The sequence below is a fragment of the Kryptolebias marmoratus genome, linkage group LG20 (genome assembly GCF_001649575.2).
Source record: "Kryptolebias marmoratus isolate JLee-2015 linkage group LG20, ASM164957v2, whole genome shotgun sequence".
NCBI classification, from domain to species: Eukaryota; Metazoa; Chordata; class Actinopteri; order Cyprinodontiformes; family Rivulidae; genus Kryptolebias; species Kryptolebias marmoratus.
Window position 1 is genome coordinate 14,709,774 of NC_051449.1, and position 23,022 is coordinate 14,732,795.

The 23,022-nt window shown below is 40.8% G+C and overlaps 3 protein-coding genes and 1 long non-coding RNA gene across 4 annotated transcripts; 2 read left to right on the top strand and 2 right to left on the bottom strand.

Moving 5' to 3' along the window:
• Nucleotides 1-344: 344 nt before the first annotated feature.
• LOC108239496 (dynein regulatory complex subunit 4) lies at nucleotides 345-4,317 on the bottom strand. The gene is made up of 8 exons (XM_037981919.1): nucleotides 4,303-4,317; nucleotides 3,392-3,589; nucleotides 2,495-2,695; nucleotides 1,868-1,967; nucleotides 1,562-1,764; nucleotides 1,170-1,319; nucleotides 560-797; nucleotides 345-352 (listed from the first exon to the last, which is right to left on the bottom strand). Exons 1-8 carry the CDS (start codon nucleotides 4,315-4,317, stop codon nucleotides 345-347), a joined length of 1,113 nt encoding a protein of 370 aa, XP_037837847.1.
• Nucleotides 4,318-4,543: 226 nt separating this feature from the next.
• pcyt1aa (phosphate cytidylyltransferase 1, choline, alpha a) lies at nucleotides 4,544-12,052 on the top strand. Its single transcript, XM_017422249.3, has 9 exons — nucleotides 4,544-4,849; nucleotides 6,593-6,706; nucleotides 7,039-7,138; nucleotides 7,265-7,381; nucleotides 8,023-8,174; nucleotides 8,425-8,503; nucleotides 8,956-9,098; nucleotides 9,187-9,375; nucleotides 10,486-12,052. Exons 2-9 carry the CDS (start codon nucleotides 6,593-6,595, stop codon nucleotides 10,726-10,728), a joined length of 1,137 nt encoding a protein of 378 aa, XP_017277738.1. The 5' UTR covers nucleotides 4,544-4,849; the 3' UTR covers nucleotides 10,729-12,052.
• Nucleotides 12,053-12,587: 535 nt separating this feature from the next.
• On the bottom strand, nucleotides 12,588-22,504 carry LOC108239504 (adaptor related protein complex 2 subunit mu 1). The gene is made up of 12 exons (XM_017422248.3): nucleotides 22,349-22,504; nucleotides 20,911-21,032; nucleotides 17,684-17,949; nucleotides 17,389-17,471; nucleotides 16,911-16,916; nucleotides 16,601-16,736; nucleotides 15,948-16,092; nucleotides 15,085-15,204; nucleotides 14,720-14,855; nucleotides 14,350-14,447; nucleotides 14,037-14,148; nucleotides 12,588-13,601 (listed from the first exon to the last, which is right to left on the bottom strand). The coding sequence occupies exons 2-12, from the start codon at nucleotides 20,982-20,984 to the stop codon at nucleotides 13,467-13,469; spliced, it is 1,311 nt and encodes a 436-aa protein (XP_017277737.1). The 5' UTR covers nucleotides 20,985-21,032; nucleotides 22,349-22,504; the 3' UTR covers nucleotides 12,588-13,466.
• LOC119616613 lies at nucleotides 14,402-14,866 on the top strand. Its single transcript, XR_005232565.1, has 2 exons — nucleotides 14,402-14,487; nucleotides 14,691-14,866. It is a non-coding gene; the product is annotated as an uncharacterized LOC119616613 (long non-coding RNA).
• Nucleotides 22,505-23,022: the final 518 nt, after the last annotated feature.

Sequence of the window (23,022 nt, forward strand, 5' to 3'; positions counted from 1 at the left end):
TATCTTGTTTGTAATTTCACTGGTTTTGTCGTCACCGCTCTCTTTAGAGTGCAGGGTACAACAAGAGCATAGGAGCAGCATCATTTAGTTTAAAAGTTCTCAACTTTTGTTTTTTCATGATTGTAAGATCCCAGCTCCTAACTGTACGGAAATGAAAACAACATTCCCAGCTAAGCTTTATTTAGTCCTAAACATGTATACTTGTAACAAAGGGAAAACACAAAAACTGATATTCTGCTGAGGTGTGACTTCTTTTTAAATCCATGTTCTGCTTTCCCAGACGGACCTCCTGCATGGTGAGACCTCCCCCAAATCAGGAAAAAACAGCTCTTGTTTCAGCGTCCTTACAGGCCTGCAGGACACACATTTTCAGTTAAATAAAAAGAGTAAAGAAACCGTCATGGTTTTGTTTCTGGAGGTGAATGCATTCCTAACCTTTGACGTCGAATTTCTTTTGTGCTCTAAGTTCTTGATGGTAGCGTCTTTGAACTGCAAATATTCCTACAAACAAACCCATTTTTCTGTTCTTATCCTCAGCATGCATGCAAATATTGTCCACTTGTGGACGCGTGAATCACCGTCGGTACCTCAGCTTTGTCTGCGACCTCGGTGAGGGCGGCGCGGTCCATGTTGGGGGCTGAGAGCACGGAGTGGAGCTGAGCCTGGGCCTTCTTCAGGTCGTCTGTCAGGCTCTGCAGCTGGCTCTCCAGCAGGCTGCTCACCATTCCGGCTTCATCCCGAGCGCACTGAATCTTCCGCGGGAACGACTCGGACAGTTCGTCCCTTTCCAGCTGCAGCTGCATCAAATATGAAGGTATGCACACGAATCTTTAATCAAAGGTTGACATGGATTATTCTTATGTTTAAAGGTTGTGAGCTTAAGCGTTTACCTTGCTGAATTTCTGTTCCATCTCCTTGTGATCAGCTTTCATTTTTTCCACTGCTTTTCTTTTGGGCATTTTCATTTTATTCTGTTAAAAAAGGTGTAACTAATTAAACCTTGTTTTGTGTAGAGGTTTGTTGTTGTTTTGTTTTTTTGAATGAGCTATGCTATAAATCAATAAAAAAAAAACACATTGCAGCAAAATCGAGTGTTTCAGTTTCAACAGTAAGCTTTAACCTTTCCCAAAAACAAAACAAAAAACAAAATGAAGAAAGACAACAGATACCCCTGAGCTGAGTTCTACTTTCTTCTGATTGGAAGTGATTTTCTTCTCCACTTTTGTGATAAGCTCAGAGACGTGACAGTTGTCACCCTCAACCGAGTGCCTCTCCTTCTTCATCTTCCCCAGTGTCTTCCTCATTTGTCTAATTTCATCCTTGGATGCAAAAGGAACATGTTGCATTAAAAAATTTAAAAACAAATTGCAGGAAAGAAAAGTTAGAAAACAGTTGCAGCAAATGATTCGTCATATTCAGCTCCTAATAAACATATCAAACAGTAAGACTTTATAAAAGTCACCAAAACACCAAAACAAAAATCAAACACAAGCATTTCTTTTCAAGCAAATGATTCATAAAAGCTCGAAGAGCGATGGGTAGAGAGAAGTGGCACACATACAGAGAACTCCAGTTGGTTCAGGATATCTCGGGACGCGATGACAAAAGTTGTTTGAATGTCACAGAGGGTGTTGTTCTGATCCTCCGTGAGAGCAGCGAAGTGCCGTTTCCAGTGCAGCTCTTTCTCACTGATCATTATTCTGTTTAAGTTCTCCAGTTTCTGTCGCTCCACCTGCATCTTTTCCTCGTTTCTGCCTTTAGTGTCTAATCAAATGGTGGCCAAAAAAAACAGATATATTTATGTACACAGCTTGGTAATTTGCAGCAAACACATAAAGTTCAATTCAATTTTAAATCATTTATTTACCCGCGAGTAGCCTCTCCATGTGGTCCCTGGTTGCAGCCATTTCTTCCTCGTGTTTCTGTTGAGGAAACATCCGAACTGGTGTTTGAGCAAAGACTTTCAACTGAGAGGGGAAAAAATGTCATGGAAAGATGAAGGGAAACTCATAAGAACTTCAGAGAACCGCACGGCTACAAGAGTGCGAGGGTGAAACGACAGCTGTTCCAAATACGGACTTTAATAAATAAAAATAAAAACATTAAATACCTCTGCTTGTAATGAAATCAGTATGAAAATAAACAACCAACAAAAAAATGAAATACTGAGAAAAGTGAAGTACTGTAAAATGCTGTAACATTAAGAATGGCTACTCTTCAAACTTGAACCAACTAAAAACACCGACATGTGTCTGTTTAAGACACTGCTGGGACTCATGCATTTGAAAAAAACACCACTGTGTCTTATGTGACCGAGCATCAATATGAGGCACATTTGAATTGGAACAACTCCAAAAGGTAATTAGTTGTACATCTAATGATAACTTTCTTAAAGTTGCTTCATGGGATATTTTGCTAGCACTACAGACAAACAAGCTCACACACAGGCAAAGCATTATCTTGGCAGGCGATGACAACATGGTGTAGTACAGACCAGTTCAAGTTCCCTGACTCGATTTTCAAAGTCAAGCTCCTGGATGGCAACCATGGCAGCCTCAATGTCCTCATAAAACTCCGCCTCCAGCTCATCCTGGCCCTTCTGCAGCGTGTTAATGGAGACCGAACCTCCTGCTTTCAGCTCGGAGACGGTGTTCTGGTGTTCACACAGGAGGTGCTTCATCTTCTGCTTTAACACCTCATGAGGAAAAAAAGTTAAATGTGTCATTTAAAGAAAAGCAAGTGTCAGCTCTGTTTACTGCTAATTTAGCTTACAGGAAAAAAGATAACCATTTTTCAACATGACGTAATGGAAGTCACTACACCTTTCATGGAGGTTATTGAAGAAAATTGAACTCAGACATGAGCGGTCTTTAGAGAGCTTTGCACATAATTTTCTTTGAACTTGTAGAATATGAAATAATCACTGCTGTCCCCATATCTGCAGTTTTATTTTGGGTTGTATTTAAGATCAGACTTGCCTGATTCTTGTCTTTTTTCATCAAAAAGCTCTAAAAGGTCTTTTTTTTAATCTGCAAATCAGAATAAAATCTGTTTAAAATGTGTGTTTTTTTCACTAATGCAGTTCTCCACAAACTAATAAATATGAGTAAAAATTGTTTGTTTTTTTTCCTGTGGGAAAACTAACATTTTTCAGGTTATGTCTCATCACAACTGAGACCATTTCAGTATACAGTGTAAGATCTGAAATTCCATATTTTAAGTCAGTTTTGTATCTCATGTGAGAAATATGACACACTAAGGTTTACTTTTATCTGGTAATCTTGGTGCAATTTTACATATTTATTTAACTCCTGACTTAAATCAGAGACTTGGAGTAAACCCAGCCCCTGAATCCGACTGCAGTTAACATATAACTGTATGTTTACCTCACCTTAATCTCTAATCGATGACGGCCCCCCTCCTCTTCCACAGCCTTCTCCAGGTTTTTCAGCTGGGCCTCGTCCTCCTCTAGTTTCCTTTTACTGATTGTCTGATAGTTGTGGATCTTATTCTTCTCCAGCTGGAAGTAGTTGCTCTCTTTTTTCTCTCTGTCCAGCTCCTCACGTAGGCGCACAATGTGCTCTTCCAACTGAAACACAATTTGTTTTTTGTTGTAGTCAGGATATATCTAAGCAACACGTTTATGCAATAGTTTATACATGTTGTGGTCATCAAATATAGCAAAATGTAAATATGTATTTTCTGTGTGGGAGATAGATAGACAGACAGACACACAGACTGGTGTTTAAACTTGTCTCTATTTTAGCTCTGACCTGTTCTTTGGATATCTCCTCTTTGGAAAGGCCATTTATCAGAATGGGTGGTCTTGCCTCGGCAGGCTTTTTATTTGTATCTTTATTTTTGGGCGGCTGGAAAACAAAAAAGGTAAAATAAGATTTAAAAAATAGCAATAATTGGGTGCTTCTTTAAGGGCATCAGCATCCTCAGTTTCTGCTTCTCTCAGAAGAGTATCTGCTTCATCTCAATGTATAGCCATTAGCCGCTGATTAGCATTAGCTAATTAAAAAGTTAGCTAATTGTCATTAGCTAATTAATGTAGTTGGAAAATTTACCATCGTTTATGCTGCTCAGTGCTCTTTTGGGTTGTTTTGATGAGAAAACGGAACAGCCGACAGTATCTAACTTGGGTTTCAAACAGTTGTTTCCATAGCAACGGGGAATATTATTTTTCTTCTTCTTCTTCTTCTTCTTCTTCTTCTTCTTCTTCTTCTTCTTCTTCTTCTTCTTCTTCTTCTTCTTCTTCTTTTCTTCTTTTTATGTTTAATGACAGATTGCAAATACCGGCTTAAGGTTCATACCGCCACCTACCGTATCGCAATATGTAGGACAAGGTCTTACGTACTTAATAAAAGGTAAAACAAACAAATATGCAGATAAATAAAAATAGAAGTAATATATTTTATTTTAACTCATTCTCCTCCGAAAGTCATTTACGATATTATATTTTTTGCGTCCACTAGGTGGCACCAAATACTGGCCCGGAAACGCGCGACTGTCACTTCCTTTCAGGATGTCGATGTTTTGTAGTTCCTGTGTTGGTGACCTGTCAGCGTTGTAGTACACAAACTGTCACTGAGAACTGTCTGTTGTCCTGGTTGTTGCGGGTTTGAGCTCCGATATAGCAGCTGCCTGGGAGTCAGACGCATAGTTTTTTTTCGCACTTATTCGTATAATGATGTCAGACAACCAGCGTGCTGCTAGCGGCTTAAGTTAGCTAATAAGCCATCCAACTTGACAGCTAGCTTGTTAGCTAGCATTCGACGGAGCTAGCGGCGTAAACTATACCGCCCATCACTCCAAATCAGTGTTTCAGACCAAAACAGGAACGGTAAGTAGACAAAATTTTGAAATAGTTGTTAAATTTAAGCTAACATTACGTCCCTGACTCTTTGGTGGTTAAACTATTGAGCTACTTTTCTGAAATCGTCAAGTAAACCAAGGTTTTAACCAGTTGCACCAGTTCAGCTGCTCCGTCAGCTGTGTTGGTTTTTAGTTTCTACCCGTGGACCACTAAGTAACGAGAAATTAACTTATAATGTGTCTACTATGGAATTTTGAAAAGTTAAATTAGGAATAGGTTTAACTCTGTATTCATTAACTTTTGCTGCAGCCCCAAAAACTGAAGGTTTGCTGTCGTCCTCATGTCATCCTTTGAGAATTTAGAAATTCTCAAAGGTACATTTTCCACAGTATTTTGAGTTTAAATGATTGCTTTATTAGTAGTTTAACTGACAGATGCATAAGGGGATTGAAGTAATTCAAAAGCAGGGATCTAGTGCAAGTTTTTCCTGCATTACTAAATGAAGTCACAGGGTTTATTGGGAAACAGGAGGAAAGTTTCGTGTGAAAAAAAGAGTTGGCAGTGTCTCTTTGTTGCTTTCCTGTTATGGCAGCCAGTTTCAGGATGACATCTGCTCTTCGTGTAAATCATCTGGTGTGAGTCCTGCAGGGCTTCTTCTCGCTGTCAGCTGCTGCCAAGAGAAAAGGGGGCAGGGAAACGATTGCACAAGTGCCCCGTGTGGGATCAGGTCACTGTCACCACCCGGGATATGAACCGTTTCGTCCTTCACTTGTTCTACTGAGTCAATCTTTCATAGCTGATAGAGCTGCAGAGCTCCAACCCAAGGGTGCTACTGTCTAATCAGATGATAAAGGAGTTGCACGGCTTAAAAACATTATCATAATGTAATTACCAGATAAGGAAGAGGCACGAGTGAAAATATTTAACTCTCCCTTTCATGACCAGTGGTTTTATTTTTTTGTGGCGTGATGGAATGTGTGGAATGGGGGCAGAGCCTCAGCCCAGAACACAAGAAACGCTGTAATTGGATGCCCACACTGGTTTATTTTGTTTTGCACTGTGCTGACAGGCAGAATGAACAAGTAGTCACCTTTTTGAAAGTCTGTTCAAAAAGGTGAAAGTGCCTAGACACTCCCATGTTTTGTTTTTCTTCTTCTACATGGTTGGTTATTGAGATAAAATTGCTATGCAGCCTCCATCTTTTAGCAGTTATTGAATTTAAATTAATTGTTTTTGCCTCAGGGACAATTGGCATAACAAATAAAACCTTTAAAGGTTTGTGTTTGTGCATTTTTTTTGATGCATGACTTTAGAGTTAAATTGCAAAAATCTTATCACATTTAGTTTTCTGCAGTCTTAAATTCTGTTTTTAGATCTTCTCATCTTTGCAATCACTTTATGGTCACAGTTAGATGTCAGGTTGATGTATTGAGTCAAATAAAACAGCTCTGGCTGTCTTGTTCTTGCAAGTTAAATACAAATTGTCCTGTTGGTTCATTAGGCCCCGGCACATACTGTGTTCTCTCTCTGTTACTTGGTCAAAGTTGACGAAACATATGTCAGCCTCCATAAGCCCACAGCTGTCCAGACTCCACTGAGCATGCTAAAATTATGTAACTCCAGGCTGTGTGCAGACCACGAGCACGTGACAGAGTGTGAAGTTGAGCGTTTGCGTCTGTGTGTTGTTTTACGATCGTACGAGGACGCTGCGAACCAGCCTGTGGCAATTTTTATTTAATTTTTTTTATTCCTATTTGTCTTTGAATCAAGATGGAGGCTGAAAGCTCCTGCGAGCTGTTGCTTTCCAGAAAACGAAGAAGAGAAAGCTCCAATGGGGAGACGGAGGAAGGGGAAAGACTTGGGAAAATCCCCAGATGCACTGTGGTGAGTCAGCCGTGTGCTCCAGCAGTGGGTTTTATGAAAGTCTTTGTTGACTGTTGCAAACAGCATTAAGCAGAAGAATTTTAAAATGTTTAAGGTTCTTGTTGAGGAGCACTCCGTTCACCCACAAGTGCAACATTTCTGATTACCACATTATTATATTCTGTAAGAGTGCAGGAAAGAATTCTGCAGAATTAGTGCTAATTTCACTTTTTTTCCTCTTCTTCTACACAATAAACTGCTCCAGCGTTGTGTAGAACAATCATTTTGGTGTGATTTTAAATAGAACTTAATTATCAGTGATGTCTCAGTTTGAATGCTTCTGGGTGTTTTAGGGACTGAAAAATCCTGCACCTTTTGCTGATGAGCTTGAGCCGGCTGATAAAAAACCCTATGAGAGAGTCAGCATGGAAGAGGCAAAGACGGGAACGCCTCGTGAGTCTGAAACTCCTTTTTGTTTTTGCACACGACACCCCCCTTTTAATCAGAATTTCTTCTCAGTCCCAACTGCGTCTGCACGCTGACCGAACTGTCTCCGTGTGTGTCTCTTGTCTCTTTCAGTTAACAGACCAGTGCGAGTCTATGCAGATGGGATCTTTGATGTTTTCCACTCAGGTCATGCCAGGGCTCTCATGCAGGCTAAACGCCTCTTTCCAAATACACATCTCATTGTTGGAGGTGAGTTGGAGAGTTAGAGTCTGGGTTTGAACTGGACAGTTGTTAAGACGGTCCTTGTTTGTGACGAGTGGCTGACTACTTGTCACATGAAGCTATAATTTAAAAAAACAAAACAAAACACGTAGGTTCTGCATTCTAGTAGAGTGAAGAGACCTGTATAGCTCACCTTTTGACCTTTGGTTCCAGTAGTTCCCATGACTGAAGTAAAGACCTGAGCACACTGGTGTCAAAAGAACTGCCTCATAATATAATATAATATAATATAATATAATAGAACTCCCATTTGATGGCCTACTTTGTGCATCATAGCTATCGATGCCTCTTGGCAAACTCTCTTTTTCAAGCATCTCAGTTCCTGAAAAACAACAAACATTTAAATTGAAATACCAAGCATAACTTTAAGGGATGCATATTGCCCGCCACCTTTCCTGTCAGAGTTTTAAACTAAGAGGGGACAGATTTTGGTGAGAAATGTTGGTAACACTACACACAAACACACACACTTATATAGCAGCTGTTTTATATAAAAAAATCTTTCTAAAATAGATCAGGAGAGATTAATTGCCGAGACTAATAGTTGCTGTTAGTATGTTCAAGGTCTCTTCTGAACAATATGTGTAAATATTTCTTCCCATTCCCAGTGTGCAGCGATGAGCTAACCCACAAATACAAGGGCTTCACGGTGATGAACGAGGATGAGCGATACGACGCCATCAGACATTGCCGCTACGTGGACGAGGTGGTGCGGAACGCTCCCTGGACTTTAACGCCAGAGTTCCTCGCAAAGCATCGCGTGAGTGGCCGACGCACAGAAACTCGTGAAGGAGCAGATCAGATCAGGTTGTGAGCTGAGGGGCGAACTTCTAACGAGCTTTTAGCGAAAGAGCTAACAAGAAGGGCTGGCCAGCCATCACCCCCCCAATCATTTGTAACCTTCTCCTCGCCGTTTTCTTTTTTTGTTCGTTTTTGTGTGTGTATTTTTGTGTTTGTACGAACTGTAGACCTGAATCTGCTGTGTTGATTTGTTGTAATGACCTCTCCAGATTGATTTTGTGGCTCACGACGACTACCCGTACTCCTCAGCGGGCAGCGATGACGTGTACAAGCACATCAAAGAAGCAGGTCAGTGACAGAGTCACCAAAAGTGCTTCTGAAATAATAACAAATTACCCTTTTTTTTGTTTTCTAGCTGAATGCAAAATATCATTTTAACTTCCAAGCTCTCCAATATAAAGTCTGTTAGATCTAATTTAGATTTTAGTTGAAAGGAGCAGGTCAAAGTTGTTTAAAAGACAAAACATTTATAAATCTGTGTTGCTAGTGGCAATAAATGAATATTTTTCTGCAGAACTGATTTGACAAACATGAGTCACTGGCACTAGAAATTAGAGTTGCTTATGTTTTGTTGTGTGTCTCAGCTGAAGACAGCTAATGCTTCAGGATGCTCCACAGCAACCCAGAATGTTTCACTTGACTTTAGTGGAGCTAGAAGTGTCATGGTTATTGATGCAGATAAGGCATTTATTCTCATTTTGTGTTTTTATTATCCTCTTGTTCCTGCCTGCTCTTTGTAGGTATGTTTGCTCCCACCCAACGGACAGAGGGCATCTCCACCTCAGACATCATCACTCGGATAGTCCGGGACTACGACGTGTACGTCAGACGCAACCTGCAGAGAGGATACACCGCCAAAGAGCTCAACGTCAGCTTCATCAATGTACGACTTACGGGTTAAACACAAAATCTGAACGCAGAAATGATCTGACCATTATCAGTTCAAACCTTCGTTGCTGCCCCCACACCAGGAGAAGAAGTACCACCTGCAGGAGCGTGTGGACAAGGTGAAGAGGAAGGTGCGCGACGTGGAGGAGAAGAGCAAAGAATTTGTTCAGAAAGTGGAGGAGAAGAGCATCGACCTCATCCAGAAGTGGGAGGAGAAATCCCGGGAGTTCATCGGTAACTTCTTGCAGATGTTCGGCCCCGAGGGAGCTCTGGTGAGGAGGCTGCTTTTGATTGCACTTAACATGTTGTGTTAATAAAAAGGCTTATTAGGAGTGCACCTTAATTAGAAAATACATTAGTCTAGAAAACATCTTGCAGTGGAAAAAAAGCTTTATGTTAGCAGTTTTTGTTTGATTTTTAAACCTACATGAGGTCCCAGTATCAAATACCGGGCGAGCCCCCAAATATGTTACATCCTTTAAGCTTTTCCTTAAAACATTCACCATAACAGGCACAATGGACAATAAAAAAATAAATAAAAGGCAAAGACAGAAACATCCAAACTTTAAGGCTATAATCAGATTGGTTATTTAAGGAAAATGTTAGCTGCAAAGTTACTCCCAAAATAAAGTTTATCTCAGGGGTCTACATGCATCTCAGTCTGAATCTTTGTTTGGTGGGAGTCTTTTTTTTTTTTTTTTTTTTTTTTTTTGACAGGGAACATTGGAAGGAACCTACTGTTCGAGCTAACAGTGTCATCCCAGCATCCCGTGCAGATCGGTCGGTGATGTCTGCTCTCAGATAAATCAGTCGATCTTCCTGCAAGTGCCAGCAAGCACAATCTGTCATAAAGATCAGCTTTAAAAAAACAACGTTCTTGTCTTAACCAAGCTAAAGTAGGTTTTCAAAGACATCGATATCGACGAGCAGGATGAATGCAGAGTAACACGAACCTGTTGCTTTTTTTTTACAAAATAACAAACTGGAAGCTTTTACATTTGTAAATCAGAGATTACAGTATTTCTCCAAACACATGTAAGATATTTATCCAGTTTTTTCTGCTGACTGGTAGATTGCAAGGAGAAAACATCTGTAATCGTACAGCAGAAAGCGAGGAAATTCACAAAAATGCTGACTGGATGTCTGATGATAGTGACATTTGATGTTTGAGTCTGCCAGTGATCATCAAGGACAAAACCATTCAGGAAAGCTGTAAAAACTGTGTGATTTGTGAAATCATGTTTAAATACTGAAACCAGAGGAGTTGTGTCACTCCTGTACAGTAAAGTTATTATATCTTGTCCGTTATCCTTACATAGAACTTGTTTTGTCCTTTTTTGCTACAGTGCATAATCTGGTGTTGTTTGGCCTCCTTTCCACAGAAGCACATGCTGAAGGAAGGAAAAGGCCGCATGCTGCAGGCCATCAGCCCCCGGCACAGCCCCGACAGCAGCCCCACCCGCGAGGAGCGCTCGCCCTCCCCGACCTTCCGGCTCCCCTTCTTCTCCAAGACCTCCCCTCCGCCGTCGCCCCCTCACCACAGCGGCGCGCGGGGATACGTCATCAGCGAGGACGACGACGACGTGGAGGCGGACGAGGACAATGATGAGGACGATGACAACTAAACCAAGGTTTACCTTCGTCTTCGTCGTTCGCCTACAGATAGCACTGTAAGCTGCGTAGCTTTCACTGAGCTCCAGGCTGCAAAACGTCTTTATTTTATTTTTTTCCATTTTGTTTCTGGTTTTACTTTTAGCACATCAGTGTCACGTTAACTGTAAGAGCCAGGTTCTCCCCAGCTCTTGTTTTAATAGCCACTTATTCTTTTTGTTTGTGTGTAATGGTCAGTAAACATTACAATTAGTCATTCAAATTCTTCAAATTTAGTTCACATGTCTCTGTCACGTTTTCTGTTATGCCACTCACTGTCACTTGGGGCTATTTTCAGTCGTTACACTCAGCACACTGTTCTATCTCTGACTGTATTCTTATGTTTGCATTATAGTGCATTAGGAAGGGGCTTTGTTGGGTTTTGATCACTTGGAGTTGAAGCGTCTGTCGTTCGGATCTGGCACAGATGAGTTGAGGAATCATGAGACGAAACGCACTTTGTGTCTCCGCAGAGCAGGTCACAAGAACTGAGCTGTGCAAATGATCTGCTCGTGTATCTACGTTCTGCTTAATGTGAAACCAGCTCTGCTTTTCTTTTAAAACTCCAGGAAATCTTCCGATTTTAGCCGATGTGAACTGAATCTGAAAATAGATGCGTTGACTAAACAGCAGCATGCATGTCCACGAGCTACTTGAGTCAGCATGTTGAAAAGAAAAAAAAAAAAAAAAGCCTCCTGTCAACAGGTTTTCATCAGCTGGCCCATCTGGATCCAGCTTTTAATTTACTGCGCATATAGTTCTACATTTGATCTGTTTTTCCATCCCAGTAAATTCTGAGCAGAGAATCAATGTAAGCAAGGCAGGGCTTGTCTGTTTTGTGTGTCAAGTATTGCAGTTTTTTAACTTAGGAAGGGATGATTTTAAGTTTAAAACACAATAGCAAATATACAGATAAACTGTTACGATATTTCAAGGAAAACAAAAAAAAAGGCTCTTTCATCAATAAAGCTTCCTCCTGGGTAGATGGCAGTCCTGAAATGTTAAAACAGGACTCGCTCTATACGGTGTCCCATCTGCTGTTTGAAGGCATTGACCTTTGTGTAGCTACCTCCTCACAAGAACAGATTTGTTACTTTCAACAGTTGGTGTTACAGCAGTGTGATTGCTTAAATATTTTGGATTTTTCAGTCCGTCTCACAGATTCAGTGGCGAAGCACATGTAAGCAACACTGTCTTCTAATATAAACGTCAGATCTGTCTGTTCTAGGCTTGGTTTCCCACCGAAACATTTGGTGTAATTTGCAGAGACTGAGGGGGGGAAAAAAAAAAAAAAAAAAAGCCTACTAGATTCTGGTGCTAAGCTACTTCCAGGAAGACTGTCTTCTAATATAAACGTCAGATCTGTCTGTTCTAGGCTTGGTTTCCCACCGAAACATTTGGTGTAATTTGCAGAGACTGAGGGGGGGAAAAAAAAAAAAAAAAAATCCAGCCTAGATTCTGGTGCTAAGCTACTTCCAGGAAGCCTCGCCTCGATTCTTGTAAACCTTTTCTTTAAATCAGTGAGTTTGTCAGTATGAGCATGTCCACGCCAATAACAGCACCCACTACGGAGGCAAAGAAATGTTTTCAAATAGTTTTACTATTTGGGGTTGTTTTTGTCTTATGTTCTGAATGCAGATGACTATATAATTAAACTTGTTAGCCAAAACATCTGACTGGTTTCTCATGTGTGATACAAGAGTTCAAGTCTAATCTGTCCATTTAGGCAAACATGTAGTCATTTCCAGCTCTTCCCCTTTTAGAAAAATATCAGGAAACAGTGATATGGTGGAATTGAGGCAAATTAAACCAAGTTCAAAAGGCAAAAAATAAATAGAGTTTGGTTACATAGATTTTATTGGACAGAACGGTCACCAGGGCTACAACATGAAGAAGCAGACAGTGGCGAAGCAGACACCAGGGGGAGCCCTCACCTCGCTGCGAGCCCTGCAGACTGATCTTTGAATTCAAAGTAGTGTGACGAAAAGGTAAATTTTAGTGCTTACAAAATATCTGTGGGAATGAGTCACAATGATCTACTCAGAATAATGGTCTAACCTCAAACTGCCTGACATGACTGACTAAAAGCAGGGGGAAGAAAAAAAAAAAAAGGGAATACAGTTTAAGTACAAAACCAAACAACGCAATTCTTTTTTTTTTTTCCAACCATGTAAAACAGACTGCTGGAAATGATTTCACCCTCAAGTAACACAAGGACAAGCTCAAATATCAGTCAATTTATTCAGAACGTAGACTACTGGGGGTATATGGAAACTACCGGGACTCGTTTTAAATCACGACTGATAAACCATCTCACCAGGGTGAACTGACACATGGGACTCCTGGATGTGGAGAAGAGGATCAATAACACTGAATAAACAAAGCCTCCAGTCCTCTCCCCCTGAGCCCCCCAGCATCACTCGTCTTTTTCTATCAGACACCAGATGTACAGTTTTACTCAGCACTACTAGATATATACGATACAATGGTTCACATTTTGCATATATCTGAATTACACCATTATCTTATTTTTTTAAACAACGTAAATTCAATCTCCAACATCTAGTTAAGAAGGGATGAGAGGAGTGGTGGGAGAAGTGATACGGACTGAGGGAAGAATAAAGACGAAGGAGAAGGAGGAGGAAAGAAGAAAAATTCTCAACAGGATAGATGAGAGGGAGGTGGTCAGTTTGCTGCCTGGTGGGGTCGGACTTCAGCAGCGTGTTTCGTAGATGCCGGAGCGGCCGATGTACCGCACCCATTTGATCACATCGTGGTCACTGTAATTGAGCTTGGACTCGAACACCTTCAAGTAGCGCACCTTCAGGCCGGATGGAGCGAAAGGAACCTGCAGAGACGAGGAGGAGGAGGAAGTTGAAACAGGCTGGGACACGCAGGCCACACAGGCAGAAGTTTGTTGTTTTTTTTCTCTTCTTTTTTTTTTTTTTTAATCATAGGTTGTGTGTAGGAGGCTTTACGGTGTCAAGGAGAAAATAGTCAACAGGTTGAGATGTACTTAAAGAATACTGAGATTTTATTGAATCCAGAGTTTATTTGTTTGGCTGGAGACTGACTGACTGACAATGACTTAAATTGAATGTCTCACTTCAGCTGCTGGGTCTGATTGGAAAATATCTGACTGATAACATTTTTATAAACAAGACAATTAAACTTTATGCAACGTGTGAGAAATACATTTTGAAAACCTGTAGTTGAGTTGCAATCAACTTCAATTTATGCCTAAAAGACCAAAATCAAAAATAGCCTGACTTTTTTTTTTTACCTCAAAGTTCATAGAGATGGGAGGCCTGGCCCATTTCTTCTTATCATTGGTGGGCAGCAGCTCGATCTCAGCGCTTATCTGGGACTCCTTCATTCCAGCCATCCGTTTGATCCTGCAAACACACAAACATGATGGGAAACTGACTTCACTGGAAACATAAAGACAAGAAAAACAAAACTTTAAAACAACATGAAACTTTATTTGCAAAGAATTAAAGTGATTCACAAAAGAGCTGATTTGAGACTCGACACCAAAGACGTGGGGTACAGATTAAAGTCTCTCAGTAAAATGTTTAATCAGAGCTTAAACTCACTTCCAGACGATGGCGTTCTCACTGGCCTTGTATTTGGCTTTTCCCTTCATGCAAATCACCTGCACACCGCTGGTGTTGAGGGGGGTTGGAATTCGCACCTGAGGAAAGAAGTTCCCAAAACTGGTTCTAGTAATGGAGGTAAATGTTACGCCATTTCAAACAAATCATCAACTATAAAATCAACAGGGATGGGGATTTTTGAACAGCCAAAGTCTAGTTAAAATGCAGCTGTAGAGAAAACATATCCCTAATAATAAAATAATACATTATAAATTCAGTTGGTTATAATAAGTGTTTTTTTTCCATGCAACAATAACATAACCAGTTTGACACATTTGTAGGCTTTAGGTGGACAGGAAGAGGAGCCGACCTCAATCTTCTGAGCCAGCAGTGAGGGTTTGAAGTTCGACTTGATGACCACTTTCACCTCCAGTTTGGTGCGGCCCACCTCCCTGACCAGAGGAATAACTCTGAACGGCAGGATGATGTCCTTAGTGGTGCGATATCTATGAGAAACCGAGGGAAAAAAAATCTTAAGTTATAGAAAGCAAGACTTAAGTCATTTTTGCAAATGTTAAGTCTAAAAACTATTAATCCTGACAAGGATGCTTATGTTATAAGCTACAACAATTTAGTGTAAAGCATAAGTTGTGACTGCTCACCATTTTAGCCACATTCTGTTCTTTAGAAAGTTAAAATACTTTACATAATAATAATAAATATAAATTTACTGACCTCATGAGCTCATACTCTCCATCAGGAGGGATGAAGCTGATGCTTCGCTCAGAGTCAAACTTACTGAGACGCACACACTGGTGGAACGTGCAGTCATCGATGGCTATGGACTGCTTCCCACTGAGATGACAGGAAACAACAGGATCACATCAGATACCAGGAGTCAACTAAAAGATACACTTCTAAATTTGGTATTATAATGCAGAGTCTTAAAAATAGTGTTTCTACTCTCCCTAAAATGTCCAGAAGTGAACAACACACAACCTATAGTTTAAAAAAAAAAAGGAAGTGGTCACTAACACAGAACATCTGAACCTAGTTAAGGTTAGCTTTACCATTCTGTAATTGAACATTAAATGATTGCTGTTAAATGTCTGAGTAAAAAGGTAAAATGCCAAGCAGGTTGATTTGGGCTTAAAAAAACAAAAACATACAAACAACACCACAACAGCAGGAAACAGCCACGAGACAGAACACAGAGGAGTTGACGAGACAATATGCAGATTAATGCCCAACAGGCTTTGACAAACAGGGGGTGGTGTATGTGCACTGATGTGGAAGAGGAACCTTGTTAATCCCATACCTTCCTCCCCCCAAGTCACTGAGGAACAGCAGAGCACAAGAAAAAAAAAACAAAGACAGGAGGAGACAGGAACGGTCCAGCCAAAAGAAAGCAAAATTAAAACCAAGCTGTCTCGTAGTAAAACAGCAAAAACAACAACGGTCAAGACAAACTGAAAGAAACACTTTAAATTTCAACAAGTAACTTCCCAGTTGGAGCTTAAAAGACAAAACTATTCAACAAAAAGACAAAGGCTGAACGGCCATTTTGCATCTGCTCTTGTGGAAAGCTCCTCGCTCACCTCTTCCCGGCGTCGTCAGAAGCGCCTCCTTTGCCCTGCTTGTCAATAACAATCTTGTCGTTCATGCCAAATTTGCACTCGGGCATTCCACTCAGGTAGCTCTTCATCACGACTCGGCCCGACACGTGGGCGCTCAGGACCTGGCCTGGACGGGAGGAACGAAACCAAAGAGTTGGAGGCAAAAACTGGACGCTGACTTTTTACTGGTTCTTGAACTTTTGCCAAATTTTTTATTTTAATTCATGTCTAAATTATTTAAATAATCAGAAAAATTTTTTTGATACCACGAACATCAGGAAACAATCTAGCAGCATTATTGAACTAATTTCTTTGCAATCTCAAACGTAAAAAAAGTATAATTGTAAGAAGTATTTTTTGTTGATTTGCAGCTGCAACTGTAAAAACTTTACTTTTACTAGCTCATAAAGGGCCTTCAACTATTGTCTTATGTTGAAGTTTATCAAAATTTAAGTAGCCAATTAGCCTAATTACTACCAGAGAGGTCATGTTGAATCTACATATTTATTTATTAAACATTTTAGGAATAGAAGCACAGGATGTTTTTAAAAAGAGATCATCCGCCCCCGATTTTTCTAGACATTTACATTTCACCAAATCCTTCACACTAGCAGCCAGAGGACATATGAACAGACCTTGTGGTGACATGAGCAGATTAACGCTTTCTAGTACGTCCAGGAAGAGCTCGTTGCGGCGATACTTGATGCCCTCACGCCGCCAGCCGATCTGGCCTGTCACCTGGCTGGTGATCTGAGACTGCTCCTCTTTTGTCTGAGAGATGGGAGCAGAAACGCCATCACGACCAAACAAAAAGGAAACGGCTAACAGAGACCGCCGCTAACAGGAGCTCAGAAACACTTCGGGGAAGGCGGGAACAAATGATGCGTCGCTCCAAAAAGAAATACAAAATCAATTTGACAAAGTGAAGTTTCACCATGATATTACCTGGTGCTGAAGTGTCCAAAAACCGCAGTAGACGTAAAGAAAAGATGAGAGAAAAAAAAAAAAAAAAAAACACACAGAAAGAGACAAAATTAAATAATCACAGAGAAAGTACAAATACAAGAATAAAATGAATGCTTTTTTGTTTTGTTCTTTAAACCTTAATCATAATACTGAACACTGGACAATCCTATAGTTATGTTTTACCAACTGGTGCTCATGTTTTATGGATAAGGTTCAATAAAAGAACTGGAACTACATCAGGGTTCATAACACTGATACCAGCCTCAAAGAAAAAAACAAAACAAAAAATCCCCAACTATTTCCCCCAGCAGGTCATCATTTAACTGTTTATCGTAGTTAACCTCAGTTAATGCAAACAGAGGCCTTGTCGAGGCTGTCACATCAGCCTTCAGCTGAACTAATCTTATCAAAGAGAAAGCTTTACACTGTTAGATTTGAGCATTTACGTCTTGCTTACTTGTCCTTTGATGCCCTGCTGGGTGATGAAGGTCTTGAGGGCTCCAGTCTCTGAGTTCTGGGGGTAGCCAAAGTCCAGGATCTCTGAATAAACAAACATGAGCAGATAACCGTCAGAGAGAGATAAAAACTGGGACACTGAGTTAACATGCAACTTTCACCAGAGCTCCAATAGGACTTCAATAAAAGGATGATAACAGCTTCTCATTATATACAAGTAAATGCATAAAAGACAAACATACAATCTACAAAATATTTATATAATCTGATTAATCCAGGTTTCAGTCGTCTCCTACCATCCAGCAGCTCATAGATGAGCACAAAGTTGTTCTTGATGTTCTCCTCGCTGATCTTGCCAAAGTAGGCCGTCATGACATCACACATTTTGTAAAGGAACTCGAACACCATGGCGGCGTTGACATTCTGCTTCGTGACGGCCGCCAGCCAAATGTTGGAGCGCTTCACGTGGAAGAAGCTGGTGCGGGCGATGTTGGTCACTGGGGATCGGACCTGCTGCCGGGCATGGATCACGTTCACGCGGAACGCGTCCACGGCATTCCGCCTGGGATGAACATACGAGCGGGACAGACATTTAGGTCGGATGTTAAAAAAAAACAAACAAAGCTATTGTGGATCAATGTTTAACAAAAGTGCCATTGACATTCCATTCTGTGAAATCAAGTTTAAAACACTGCTGCTAAATAAAAGAGCCACACTCAAGAACTCCCTCACTGCTCAAACATGTTCAGGTTTTTCAGTTAAAAAAAAAACAAAAAAAACCCCACTTTGACTTGATGTTTAGATGGAGGTGTTGTTTTGTGTAAACACAGATAATTATCAGAAAATGAGGAGACATCAGGTCAACAGCATCATCATTAACTAGATGTGAAAGAAGACAGTCTAAATCTCAACTTTGTTTGGACATGCCTTTACATTTAAAGATATTTACAAAATCTGACTTGAATAGCTCCACCAGTGAGATAAAGTGAAAGATACTTCAGCTTTAACTTCTGCCAAAGAACCTACTTTAGGAAAACAGGGTCCAAATAATGTGGATTTATACAGAAAAATCAAGCTCGGTGCAAAGAAAAAGCATGTTCTGATGAGAACATCCTGAAGTTCACTTCAGTAGAAAACAGCAGCTCTCAGATACCTTCATATGAAATAGTTTCAAAAAAGCATTTTTAATATTTTAACAGGCAACCATTTTAGAATTAATCAGAACAAGATTTAGCTACATAAACATAATGTCCAGTGTACAATGCTTAACTCTAAGCCCACATTTACCAATATATTATTGAATATCCAAATGAACCCTGAATTTCTAAAAAGAATTAAATAAAAAATTGTTAGCGTAGAAAATAAAAATTAAAGGAGGCAGAACTAAATCAACCATCATCCCATGCTCAGACCCCATGCTCGGGCACAGCTGATGGACTCGGGGAGACGCTGACGTCTTTGGTTTCCGATGATTTGCTGCTGCATTTCAATACAGCGTGGTTTATTTACCACTGATGCCATGACAGGTGACTCATGCTTAGAGGTACTGCTGGGTTTTCTGACAACGCATGCAGCCTAGGGTTCATGGAGTCACGGAGTAGTGGCCATGAGGAGGAGGAGGAGGAGAGAGCCGGGGGGAGGTTTGGGGAGGCAGGACTGTCATGCTTTAGAAGCTGCAGCAGCTCTTACCTATTCCTACATGGGCCAAGATGAACAGATGGAGGAAAGTGATGACAAACGATACATAGAAGGAAAGGATGAAGAAAAACCGAAAGGAGACAAAAATGTACAGGAGACATTTTTGTGCATCATGTAGACAGAGTGAGTCACATGGTGTTAATTATGATGCTACTTTGACAACACAAAGGACAGCTCTGTAACATGCTGTGTTACAATACACAGGATGGCGTATTAATTATAACTACAGCGGGACACAGGTAGGTTTAGTTTAGCTGTCGGTACAACTGCAGATATAGAACTGTGACCTTCAAAAAACAGAAGTGGTTTACGTCACATTACTACAACAGTGTGGACTAAACCATTGTAATATATCTATTTTTTTTTTTAAAGTATGTTTGCCCCCCGCCCCGCTCAGTCTACACTGATGGCAGAAAATACAGACAGGCGGGACGGAAATACAGCCCACCTTTCTGGTCAAACAGGTGAGAACATGTCAATTGTTCAGCAATTTCTCCAATCACCTTAATGTCCTTGATTTAAGTCATATGTTGCCAAGAGTTTCTCTAATGTATAATTCTAGCCAGCGATCTTTTAACCTCTTTTTAAATTAAAGCAGCTAATACGTTCTGCCACTTTTTTTTTTTAAGAAAACGTGCTCAACATTCAACTCCCTACTATAAAATGGAACTTAAAAAATGATTTGCCACAATCTGTCAATTACCAAACAAAAATGTCAAGAAATTCATGAAAAGATCGTCCCTAAAGTTTAACTTTTACTTGAACGCATGAGTAAAATGGAACCGAAACAAGAACACACTCAGAGAATTGAAAGACAAACATTTGAATAAACAAATTAATCAAACGTAGCAATGGCAAGCTTAATTCTAAGAAAATGTGGTGTACAGAAAATGTACCATTAGCAATGTCACCCTTTTAACTACCCCAGCAGCCCTGTGACAATTACATGTCAAGTTAAAACTTCTTAACCCCAATGCTTTAAAAACTATATTCAACAATTGCAAAAGACAAATTGATAAAACCATGGCAATGTTTAGAAGATTCCAAAAAGCTCTTGGAAGTAGTTTCATTTTAAAGTCAAATTTGATTGCTGTCATAAATGAAAAACATGATTCATTTTTACTGCAGCTGGAGGATTTGAATAAGGTTAGGTAAATAAAGTGACCGGAGCGGTTTAGGGGGTGGCTGCAGTGGAGCGGTGGTCAGTGCCATGGTCTTTCAATCCTGAGGCTGCAGGTTCGAGCCCAGGAAGGGCATCTGGCAACAATCGCCAAATCTTTGATGTGAGTTTCCTCACTGTGGTAACCCCTGAAGTGGGCAGCATCCAAAAAAAGAACAAATAAACTGACCTGAGAGGCTTTTAAGAGTCATTAATAAAGATAAGTTGTTTTTTTCTTTAAATACTATTCTGCCATGTGGTAATAATAAGTTGAAACTTTTAAAACAAAGCTTTCCACACAGCTGCAACTAATCTTTTAATTAGGTGTGGTTTGCTAAGCATGAGCGAAGAAGAGCCCTACCTCAGACAAAAAAAAAATGGAAAAAAAAATACTTTGTGTATAGGATTGTCAGAATGTCTCATAAGTAAATCTCATTTAAAAAAAAGGTTAACATCCATGGATGTATGGAATTACAAACAATGCTCCAAATGTGATCCCAGCTTATGGCTTTTGTCTCTCCACCTTTCCAGCAACACAACAAACATTCATTTAGCTAAGCTGAGAGATACAATCCTCTCATCCAGGATCAACTCCAACACATCCACCCACACATGATTATCTTCATGAAGATCCTGGTTAAAGAGAAAGAAAAAAAAACAACCTACCCTATGTCATCTCGGTAGACGCGGGAGATGAGGACCTCCCCCTTGTGGTTGTAGATGAACAGTCCTCCGATCATTGTGGCTGCTTCTCAATCCCAACCTGCCATGGTGAAACCAAACCCCTCCTGAGAAGAGGACAGAAATAAAAAGGAAGGAAGTCGGGGAAGGGAAAGGGAAGAGAGATAGAGAAGTGAAAGCCACGAGAGAGTGACCACCAGCACAGAGAGGCATTTGTCCCCCCCTCCACACACACATCCGCTTTTTCTTCTATCTCACACAAGTACACATGATCCTCCATCCTGCAGCTGCACCACGTCGCCAGTGACTTCATTTAAACACCAACCAAGACTGCCTCCAATTTAGACTACAACCAGCCATCACCACAGGCAATTCCCTGGTTTTCCAAATAAGATTAACAGCAGATTAGTTCGCCACCGGTTGGAGGCGAAATATCCGATACATTTCTTTTCCATCCTCCCCGGATCTGGCGAGACTAAATGACTGAATCCGAAATTATGATAATAACTCCCAAGACAAGACTTTTCCTGTAAAGACTGTGCTGTTGTAGGTCAAATGATGCATTTGTGGCTTTGGCAAACACCACACACACAGAAGTATCCCAGTTAAAATATGAATGAATCCTCTGGAAAACAGGATGAAGGACACCCTTCAGATTCCTCCACAAAACAATCCCAAACGCTCTGAAACCCAAGAGGCTCTGAAGAGCACGCCCTGCATTAAAAATGAAATGGGCAAACATTACTAAAGGAAAAAAATAAATAAAAGGATAGTCGTGACTGTAGAAAACCCTGCACCAAACCAGAAGGGGTTTCATCGTCCATCTACGAGCGAAGTCAAGATGTCTGCTCACAGACTGACTCCCGGGCCGTTCACCGTTCATACGGGGTTTTTATCATTTCCCCCTCGGCTGCTTCTCAAACATCAAATGTTTATATGGATTTGCTTCACATATTAATAGGTGGTATCGACAGTTGTGAAGTCTTGACCTTCATAGTGACAGAGAGCACATCGAATGAGGCTAATTTAGCAAGCTAGCTATGGAGCGATGATCAGCGAAACGTCGAGCCGAGCTGAGTTTTAATCTGGCTTCCGGTAAAAAAAGAAAAATCAGGTTTTCGTGCATCATTATTAGTTACCGACGTTAGTGTACACATTCCCGAACAAGCTTACAGTACCTATGTTAACTTCTTAAAGGTATTGCAGAACTGGAACGATTCACGGTTTCCTAGTGAATGGACCTAAAAGCCCATTTCCCCCCGTTTCCGTGCAGCTAACCGCTGTTGACGCTAGCAGCGGTTAGCCGCGCAGATGCTAACGCTAGCATCGCCCACGAATTCACAGCGCTCGCCGGGTTTTCTCTGGTGGTCACCTTTTATTTCAACACGGAAGGCATCGAACGACTCGCCTCTTGCAAGCTTACCCTGCTTCCCTGACGACCACCACCAGTCTTTCCGCTCCCGCTTTGGCCTCGGCTGCGTCCAGAGCTGGATTCCGCTCCTGGTAGCTGTCAGCTGACCCGCCGTCTTTACGCACGACCGTTCCGCCGTGACAGGAAAAGGCGCGGCCGGAGCGACGTTTTAACCGCACCCAGGCCTCGTTATGATAAGCTCCGGCGGCTACTAATCAGTTTCATGACACTTCAGTATTTTTCTAATCAGGGTGGCGTAGTGGGCTGTTATTTATAAAATAGGGTTTTGGTTTTGGCAATGAACTTACTTTTAAGGAGCTGCAGTTCCTCCGCTGTACCAGAGAGGGGCCTGCAGGCGTATATTAATAGGAGCAACAATACTGAATTTCCTTGAAATTGTTTTTTTATGATTATAAAATAGGTGGCTGTCCTCTAACTAGACTTATTTTATTCATATGTGTCCCACAGGGTCAACTGTTTTTGTTCAAACTTTAACCAAGTCAGCTCTGTGCATGTTTTCCCACCTGAAACCACAGAGAAGTTTGCTCAGGGTCATTCAGTTCTGAGGCAATTTTAACTGCAACACACACACACATCTGTGCACCAGACTGCCCAGTCCTTACATTCCTGCTTTTGGACAGCCGAATCCACAGCTCTTAAAAAAGGCAAATAAGACCTGACATAGC

Bases quoted from the DNA above. Each gene is read 5' to 3' on its own strand.
- pcyt1aa (XM_017422249.3), top strand. From the start codon at position 6,593: ATGGAGGCTGAAAGCTCCTGCGAGCTGTTGCTTTCCAGAAAACGAAGA. The intron at 7,139-7,264 runs GTGAGTCTGAAA...TGTCTCTTTCAG, and splicing joins GGCAAAGACGGGAACGCCTC to TTAACAGACCAGTGCGAGTC. The intron at 8,175-8,424 runs GTGAGTGGCCGA...TGACCTCTCCAG, and splicing joins AGTTCCTCGCAAAGCATCGC to ATTGATTTTGTGGCTCACGA.
- LOC108239504 (XM_017422248.3), bottom strand. From the start codon at position 20,984: ATGATCGGAGGACTGTTCATCTACAACCACAAGGGGGAGGTCCTCATC. The intron at 17,950-20,910 runs GTAGGTTGTTTT...TGTTCATCCCAG, and splicing joins GTCTACCGAGATGACATAGG to GCGGAATGCCGTGGACGCGT. The intron at 14,856-15,084 runs GTCAGTAAATTT...GGTTTCTCATAG, and splicing joins GGAGAGTATGAGCTCATGAG to ATATCGCACCACTAAGGACA.
- LOC108239496 (XM_037981919.1), bottom strand. The intron at 2,696-3,391 runs GTGAGGTAAACA...TTTCCTCATGAG, and splicing joins GTCATCGATTAGAGATTAAG to GTGTTAAAGCAGAAGATGAA. The intron at 798-1,169 runs GTATCTGTTGTC...TATTTGATGCAG, and splicing joins AAGTAGAACTCAGCTCAGGG to CTGCAGCTGGAAAGGGACGA.